At 44.6% G+C, this 9,687-nt stretch overlaps 1 protein-coding gene across 1 annotated transcript in view; it reads right to left on the bottom strand.

The window, feature by feature from the left end:
* Positions 1-400: 400 nt before the first annotated feature.
* Positions 401-9,687, bottom strand: part of LOC118427374 — a gene marked incomplete in the record, with an annotated part of 11,970 nt that continues 2,683 nt past the window's right edge. Inside the window, 4 exon segments of the mRNA XM_035837138.1 lie at positions 401-523; positions 1,111-1,212; positions 8,439-8,603; positions 8,998-9,171. Of these exon segments, the coding sequence (XP_035693031.1) occupies positions 1,112-1,212; positions 8,439-8,603; positions 8,998-9,171 (440 nt within the window).

The raw sequence follows: 9,687 nt of genomic DNA, 5'->3' as shown, positions 1-9,687 counted from the left end.
GTAACTGGCCGTCGAAGGGAGCTGTCGAAGAAAAATGTTATTTTTTCTGAACTGAAGTACCGCCTCCGTACGAACTCTTGGGGAATCCAACAGATTTTGGAACACGCAGACACGCCGTAGAACTTTACGTGCAGGCAAAACTTTGTGTGCCATCGGGCTGCAGATTCGCCAACCCCCACCCTACCAACACCCCATACGTCCCAGTACAGCCTGAACGTTTTCAGAAATACGTGGCGGACGTGGCCTCCCAAAAAATGTACGGACAACTTGCACGTACGGGGGTTGTGCCCTTAGCTTTAGCTAACAGGTGAAGGACAAGTTTTCCTATTTGTATATATCTTACTTGTATATATATCTTAGATCTTATACAATACCGAACAAAGAAACGCAGGCATAGAGATTGCATTATTGAAGATCTTTATTCGCGATCGGTTAGTGCAGATTGTATGTTATTTCCGCAGTCATGTTTCCTTTGACGGCATGGCACTGATGGCATCTGCAGTGGAGTCCCCACACTGTTTGGCTGTAGGAAAATGGGCAGAAGATGTTAAGAAACTCAGAGCTTACCAAAAATACATACCCGAAATCAACTCTCATTTCTTACAAAACCTTAACCTCGAGCCTCTCGTATGATGGAGAAAAGAGAAATCAAATGTTGAATGGGTATTACATAATACACGTTCCCACGCGGATTAGAAATCAAGCATCTTGATTCGCATGCATACACGCTACCTATATAAGGCTACCAGGTTCCCAATTTAGAAAAGTGTGACGATGCCGGCAGTTCACGGTCTTTTTTTTCCACTATCGGACATAAAGTACTATTCGTTGTGGTTTTAAGTTTGCGGTAGCACCGTGCACTGTAGTCTCGTACTCGCGGTAAATTTGCAAGGCAAAAACAGCGAACATAAAACCACTGCGAACATTTCTGCATTTTTAAACAGCTACCTTAGCCAGTGATGGGGTCGGTGTTACCTTAGCCAGTGATGGGGTCGGTGCTACCTTAGCCAGTGATGGGGTCGGTGCTACCTTAGCCAGTGATGGGGTCGGTGCTACCTTAGCCAGTGATGGGGTCGGTGTTACCTTAGCCAGTGATGGGGTCGGTGTTACCTTAGCCAGTGATGGGGTCGGTGTTTCCGGCGTTCAGTAGGAGGATCTGGTCCCACACGGTGTACACTCCCAGAGTCTCGTCACCCTCTAGGTACGTGCTACCTGTCAACGGTTCAACAACAAAGGGAAGTTAAAACAATAGGGGCTGCACGAGCAACCTCCATGGAGGAGCTCTACAGAGCTGACCTCCATGGAGGTTGCTCGTTCAGCCCTCCAGTTCCACCGTGCGAGCTCTATGCGCTATGAATACAAACACTTGGTTCTCGTCACCTTCATGGAATTTTTAGTACGACATGGAGGAGGTTCTCTCGGACTGAACTAGCAGCTGTACGCAAAACATGGTACACGGGCTATGAATGTTTTTTGATTCACGTCACCCAAAACAAATTGGTCTTAGCGCTCTATACAGTAACAGAGGGCTGTTTGAGTAGCGCTCTACGGGTTAAGACTGTAAACACTTGGTTAACGAAACCCAAAACAAATCGGTCGTTAGGGCTCCATTCAGAGATAGGGCTCCATTCAGAGATACTGTAAACAACAAACACACGGAGGCGATAGCTGTTTGAGCAGCTCCACTGGCTATATGAATGTAAACACTTGTTTCACGTCACCATCAACAAATCGGTGTTTAGGGCTCCATACAGAGATACTGTAAACAACAAACACACGGAGCCGAAAGCTGTTTGTGCAGCTCCACGGGCTATATAAATGTAAACACTTGGTTCACGTCACCATCAACAAATCGGTGTTTAGGGCTGCATACAGAGATACTGTAAACAACAAACACACGGAGCCAATAACTGATCGAGCAACTCCACGGGCTATATGAATGTAAACACTTGGTTCACGTCACCATCAACAAATCGGTGTTTAGGGCTCTATACAGGGATACTGTAAACAACAAACACACTGAGCCGATAACTGATCGAGCAACTCCACGGGCTATATGAATGTAAACACTTGTTTCACGTCACCATCAACAAATCGGTGTTTAGGGCTCCATACAGAGATACTGTAAACAACAAACACACTAGGCCGAAAGCTGTTTGAGCAGCTCCACGGGCTATATAAATGTAAACAATTGGTTCACGTCACCATCAACAAATCGGTGTTTAGGGCTCCATACAGAGATACTGTAAACAACAAACACACGGAGCCGATAACTGATCGAGCAACTCCACGGGCTATATGAATGTAAACACTTGGGTCACGTCACCATCAACAAATCGGTGTTTAGGGCTCCATACAGAGATACTGTAAACAACAAACACACAGAGCCGAAAGCTGTTTGAGCAGCTCCACGGGCTATATGAATGTAAACACTTGGTTCACGTCACCATCAACAAATCGGTGTTTAGGGCTCCATACAGAGATATTGTAAACAACAAACACACGGAGCCGAAAGCTGTTTGAGCAGCTCCACGGGCTATATGAATGTAAACACTTGGTTCACGTCACCATCAACAAATCGGTGTTTAGGGCTCTATACAGGGATACTGTAAACAACAAACACACGGAGCCGAAAGCTGTTTGAGCAGCTCCACGGGCTATATGAATGTAAACACTTGGTTCACGTCACCATCAACAAATCGGTGTTTAGGGCTCTTTACAGGGATATTGTAAACAACAAACACACAGATCCGATAGCTGTTTGAGCAGCTCCATTTGCTATGAATGTAAACATTTGGTTCACGTCACCCAAAACAAATCGGTCAGAGGTCTGTCCAAGCAGCCCTCTACGGGCTTTGAATGTAAACATTTGTTTCACGTCACCCAAAACAAATCGGTTAGAGGTCTGTCCAAGCAGTCCTCTACGGGCTTTGAATGTAAACATTTCGTTCACGTCACCCAAAACAAATCGGTCAGAGGTCTGTCCAAGCAGCGCTCCACGGGCTTTACAGAGATACTGTAAACAACAAACATACGGAGCCGAAAGCTGTTTGAGCAGCTCCACGGGCTATATAAATGTAAACACTTGGTTCACGTCACCATCAACAAATCGGTGTTTAGGGCTCCATACAGAGATATTGTAAACAACAAACACACGGAGCCGAAAGCTGTTTGAGCAGCTCCACGGGCTATATGAATGTTAACACTTGGTTCACGTCACCATCAACAAATCGGTGTTTAGGGCTCCATACAGAGATACTGTAAACAACAAACACACGGAGCCGATAGCTGATCGAGCAGCTTCATGGGCTATATGAATGTAACACTTGGTTCATGTCACCCAAAACAAATCCACCCATCCTTGTCGGATACGGGCAATGAGTTAAAACTTCCTTGGAACGAGGTTTGCAACAGGTCTAAATATTTCTTTTATGCAACCACTTGTTGTTTTTGCAAAGTGGGCAACAGAACGCCCCCCCCCCCCCTCCCCGACACACGCGCGCGCGCGCAATGCACACAAACACTAGTAATAATTGTTAATTTTTTGTATGGTTTGATCAAGGAGCTTAAAAAATCCTTGGTTTGATACAAAGGTTGAAAGAACAAAAAACAACCCGCTTATTGAATGAAGCAAGCGGTGCATTGTTTATATGTCGGCTCTCGCAAGGAAAGCTGAAAGTTCGCACCTCCGTGCTAATCCGAAATCGTCTCAAAGCGCGCCCTTGCCACACCAGAACACTGACGCCAGAAGCAGCTGGCTTTCTGGCCTATGACGTAGTCCCCAAACAGAGGTCCGTGGGGAAAATCGTGACCATTTCCTTTGATTCATATTTTTTTTGAAGGTCGAAAAAAATTATGAAAGGAAAAGGTCGCGATTTTCCCACCAACCTCTGCTTGACAGAACAACGAGCTTCTCGAAACCTCTGTATGAAGTAATTTGTTGCAAATAACCTTTCCATACATGTACAAGTGTTGATTCTTAGGATCATGAACATCAAAGATAGGTTGGTCAGTAACTGGCAGTAACATAACATTTTTCTTTAGAACCATCGAGCTGTAAATCTAAACTTGGCCTACCGTGTGCAATGTTTATATGGATAGAGATCAGTGGGTGCTGTAGGTATCTAATGTATTTTTCATCAGTTGTACATGTACAGTGCTTTATGCCTTTGTTATCAGTCACTCTAGAAAAATTGATAAAGCAAAGGTTATGTCGTAACATAAAAAAATACAGATAATGATATATGTATAAACCCCCTGCGGGTACTAGTATATCCTCAGTTGCAGTCTTCGAACAGGTCTGGTTATTATTGGGGTGGGGGGAAGGGGGTTACGATTTTCAACGTTCGCTAGGTTGTCTTGTGCCAGTTTGCTGTGTAAGGCGAAACTCCCTTCCTCGGCAAACTCCCTTCCTAAGCGAACACCCTTCCTCGGCAAACCCCCTTCCTCGAACGTCCTTACTCGAACTTATGTAATGTCTAAGAGAACTTATGTAGTGTTTAAAATCGCGAACCAAGATCCCCCCCCCCCCCATAAAATACAGTCCCGTTCGAAGACAGTGCACCGAAGGCGACTGCGGGTACATTCTAAGTGGAGCGGGATACGTGCTTGAATGGGAGAAACGTCATATTAGCGTGCAAAGTTCTCCAATAGAATAATGATATAGATTATATAATTGTACTTGATAATTGGTATGTAGTAATGATGGTTTATAACAGTACCCACCAATGTTGCAAACCTCGTACTAAGAAAGTTTTCTCACCTCCTTGCTTGTACCCACCATTAGTGTTGGATATTAAAACCTAAGGCTTGTACTTTGACTTTATCACTTAAACTGACTATATGACCAAGCCAGCATGTACAGGTTTGTAGAGAACATCTTGACCTTCACATGTGCCGGTAGGACCAATGGAGAAAGTGACATTGGAGTAATGGATCACACTTTTCTGCACCAACCTCTGCTTGGAAAGTTATAGGCCTCTCTAGTCAGGAAGCTGTTTTCGGCGTGGTAAAGCCGATGTCCGTCGGATTAGCACGGGGTGCGAACTTCCAGCTTTCCTTGCGAAAGCGAAAAACAATTCACCGATTGCTTCATTTAATGAAAGGGTTATTTTGATTTGCCATGAAAGAGAAAAATCATTGTTACAGTCGTGTTTGTGAGTGTGGTGGGAAGGGGGTGGTTTGAGAAATATGATTTCTTGAAGGTGAAGCATACATGATGTACCATGTCTGTCGTTACAGGGGTGTATTCAGGACATATTTGCGGAATTCATACGAGCTCTAAAGGTTCGTATGGATTCCGTAAAACTCATATGAATTAAGTCAGATATGTGTGTTTCTTTGATCGCCAATCAGATCAGGCCTAAGGTTAATAGACTTAATAAGTACCAAACTCAGACGAAGGAGTGTAGTGATCACAAAAGGTGTCCTTTGCCTGAATTGTGAAGAGCTTACAAACTTGTGTTCAATATTAAAACCTTTGAGATTAATATTGATTCAATACTAGTAGTCAAAGATAGTTTGCGAAAACTGTTCTTTGACATTATAGTACTCTTCCCAAGGACCTTATATCATTTTTGCTCTACCAGACTACATGACCCACTCTCCAATCTAGCATGTACAGGTTAGTAGAGTCTTCAACATTGTGAACATCTCATATGCCGGTAGGACCAGCGGGGAAATTTTACTCGACCAACATCTGCTTGGAAAGTTATACGACGATAAGCCAGCTGCTTCCGGCGTCAGTGTCCTGCTGTGGTAAGGGCGATTTCGGATTAGCACGGAGGTGCGAACTTCGGGCTTTCCTGGCGAGAGCCAACAAACCGCTTCATTCAATTAATGGGTTGTTTTTACCAATGTCTGATAGAACGTCCTTGTTTTTACGGAATTCATAAGAGCTCTACTAGTCGCAAATTTAGTGTGCATTTCGCAAAGCTCATTTGAATTCAAATCCGTGTGTTTTTTGGTAATGAATCGTATAAAATAACTATAAATTCGTACATTTTACGAAAGCCGTTATATTCTTATAAAAGCAGGCACCCCTTCTTTAGAGATCTCCTCATAACAGGTCAAAATATATCTTTATGAAGCCATATGTGTTGTTTTTTTTCGTATTGAACCAAAATGTTAATCTCCGAGCAGATTTCTCCGGTGGCATTAAAAAAGTAACATAAGCTGGGGAAGGAATAAGCCAGCAAAGAAGGATAATTTGCCAAAGATGTCTACAAACTTGTTACAGGGCTGAGCCTGAAGTAAACCAAAACAGAATTAGCATAAAGGTGCGAAGTTTCTGCATTCTTTACAATGGCAAACAAGTATCAGTATTCTCTCAGCAGAGGTTGGGTCACCACGTGAAGGGAGCGAACCGATAAATTCCGACTACTAGTACTTTTCCCAACTCACTATTCTGTGACCAAAAATCCGCTTGAAGAAAAAAATATTCACTTTCTTGGGTAATTCACGTGAACCAGATGTTTACATATATAGCCCGTAGAGCTGCTCAAACAGCTATCGGCTCTGTGTGTTTGTTGTTTACAATTTCCCTGTAAAGAGCCCTAAACACCGATTTGTTGATGGTGACGTGAACCAAGTGTTTACATTCATATAGCCCGTAGAGCTGCTCATACAGCTATCGGCTCTGTGTGTTTGTTGTTTACAATATCCCTGTAAAGAGCCCTAAACACCGATTTGTTGATGGTGACGTGAACAAGGTGTTTATATTCATATAGCCCGTGGAGCTGCTCAAACAGCTTTCGGCTCCGTGTGTTTGTTGTTTACAATATCTCTGTATGGAGCCCTAAACACCGATTTGTTGATTGTGACGTGAACCAAGTGTTTACATTCATATAGCCCGTGGAGTTGCTCGATCAGTTATCGGCTCCGTGTGTATGTTGTTTACAGTATCCCTGTATAGAGCCCTAAACACCGATTTGTTGATGGTGACGTGAACCAAGTGTTTACATTCATATAGCCCGTGGAGCTGCTCAAACAGCTTTCGGCTCCGTGTGTGTTGTTTACAATATCTCTGTATGGAGCCCTAAACACCAATTTGTTGATTGTGACGTGAACCAACTGTTTACATTCATATAGCCCGTGGAGCTGCTCAAACAGCTATCGGCTCCGTGTGTACAGTATCTCTGTATGGAGCCCTAAACACCGATTTGTTGATGGTGACGTGAAACAAGTGTTTACATTCATATAGCCCGTGGAGCTGCTCAAACAGCTTTCGGCTCCGTGTGTTTGTTGTTTACAATATCTCTGTATAGAGCCCTAAACACCGATTTGTTGATTGTGACGTGAACCAAGTGTTTACATTCATATAGCCCGTGGAGTTGCTCGATCTGTTATCGGCTCCGTGTGTTTGTTGTTTACAGTATCCCTGTATAGAGCCCTAAACACCGATTTGTTGATGGTGACGTGAACCAAGTGTTTACATTCATATAGCCCGTGGAGCTGCTCAAACAGCTTTCGGCTCCGTGTGTTTGTTGTTTACAGTATCTATGTATGGAGCCCTAAACACCGATTTGTCGATTGTGACGTGAACCAAGTGTTAACATTCATATAGCCCGTGGAGCTGCTCGATCAGCTATCGGCTCCGTGTGTAGGTAGTTTACAGTATCTCCGAATGGAGCCCTAAGAGATTCGTCGAGGAGTTCGTGAACCAAGTGTTTACAGTCATAACCCGTAGAGCGCTACTCAAACAGCCCTCTGTTACTGTATAGAGCGCTAAGACCAATTTGTTTTGGGTGACGTGAATCAAAAAACATTCATAGCCCGTGTACCATGTTTTGCGTACAGCTGCTAGTTCAGTCCGGTTAACGTTGTTTGTCCTCTACTAGAGAACCTCCTCCATGTCGTACTAAAAATTCCATGAAGGTGACGAGAACCAAGTGTTTGTATTCATAGCGCATAGAGCTCGCACGGTGGAGCTGGAGGGCTGAACGAGCAACCTCCATGGAGGTCAGCTCTGTAGAGCTCCTCCATGGAGATTGCTCGTGCAGCCCCTTCTCAGTTAAAATTGCCCGTACATCTGTAACATATACTTAGGGGTGGCGCCCACCTCCATTTTTTGTAGCCCTTGGGCTACGCATTTGCGCAAGCCACAACAGCAGGGGGCTAGTCCGCTGGTAGTGGTGTGTGTTTGACTCCCATAGTCTTCCTCGTGCGTGTTGAATGTTTCGGGTTTTGGAACGCCTGTTCGAGCGAGCGCTTGAACCCATTCCTTAGTCGCTGATGTGTAGGGACCAATCAGCGCCCTCGTCCAAAATTTGGCCGATTCCAGACGTTAGAGATGTCAAGGTCCCCAGACGGAATAGCAGAGAAGCGACTGTTGATAGTGTATAATAAACGTTGGAGTGAACTACTATCTGGATTGTACCCGGGCTTGGCGAACACATCAAGTGCGTCACATCTAAAAGCTTAAAAGTAAGGAAACGTACCGTCCGCATCGAGCATGTCGAAGATCACACCCATGTTCATGTGGTTGTAGTGGGACTCCCCCACGGTAACCTGCCCGTCGCCGTTGTGGTCCTGACCAACAATCCAGTCGGCGGTCTTGTCGCCGAGAAGCACCATGAGCTCAGCAGAGCTGAGGATATGGTCGCCTGCACGAGGAAAAAAAATGACGAAAGTTAAGAAAGTTATTTGCTCCGTTTGTAAAACAGGCTCGACGGCTCATATTGGACTTGGTACTTTGACCTTAGTCGTGTAAAAAGTGTTATTCTCTCTGTCCTCGCCTTCCCGCTCCCTCTCTCCCCATCTCGTTCTCTCCCATCTTTCTCTCCCTCTCTCCCATCTTTCTCTCCGTCTCTCCCATCTTTCTCTCCCTCTCTCTTTCTCTCCCATCTTTCCCATCTTCATCTCTCTCTCTCTCTCCTCTCTCTCTCTCTTATTTCTTTCCGACCCCCCCCCCCCCTCTCCTCTCAATCTCTCTGGGCATTGTGAAAATCCGACAAGGTTCACCTTACAAGAAGAATGGAAATGTGCATCTGGTCTTACCGTTCGTGTCCAGGATATGCACCACCTCGTTGTACTCCATGTTCAGCACTTCGGCCTTGGACAGCACTCCATCTCCGTTTGCGTCCAGGATCGTGCTGTCGACGTTGTTGCCGCTGATGATAGTGTAGAGATTGTTCACGTGGTACGCCTCAGTAGCGTCCAGAGCTCCGTCTCCTGTAGAGACAGACTTATTTTTAAGTTTTAATTGTAAGTCTAGCTATAGGCGCTCATGTTTGTGTGCTGATTCCATTCGGCTGCACAGAATAAACTGCCTATTTCCGAAACAATACGGCATAGTAAACTGCGATTTGTAGGCTAGAGAAAAAAAGGAGGAAGTAGTACGCATTTTTTTTATCGTGGAACCCGAGTCATGGAAGCTACGTAATTACATTACACAGCTTGAAGCTAACAGCGGCATGAACATCTAGCAATTTTCCGCAGCGATGGACGATAAAAAGCTGTGAAGAAAGCTAGTCAAGGAGAAACAAGTGTTTATTCTGCTGAAAATCGTCAGCAGTGCTGCATCACACGAGAGAAAAGCCAGTGGAATTGAGAGTTGAACTTGACGTTCTTTAATTCAAAGACTGGGCATTTGCGTTTGTATGCTGTTTCTATTGTGCTACAAATCATGAGATGAGACATCACACAAGACAAGCAAAGCAATAAATACTGGCGACGGCGTCGCCTAGT

The sequence above is a fragment of the Branchiostoma floridae genome, chromosome 12 (assembly GCF_000003815.2).
Source record: "Branchiostoma floridae strain S238N-H82 chromosome 12, Bfl_VNyyK, whole genome shotgun sequence".
Lineage (NCBI taxonomy): Eukaryota > Metazoa > Chordata > Leptocardii > Amphioxiformes > Branchiostomatidae > Branchiostoma > Branchiostoma floridae.
This window is presented reverse-complemented; position numbering and strand designations above follow the sequence as displayed.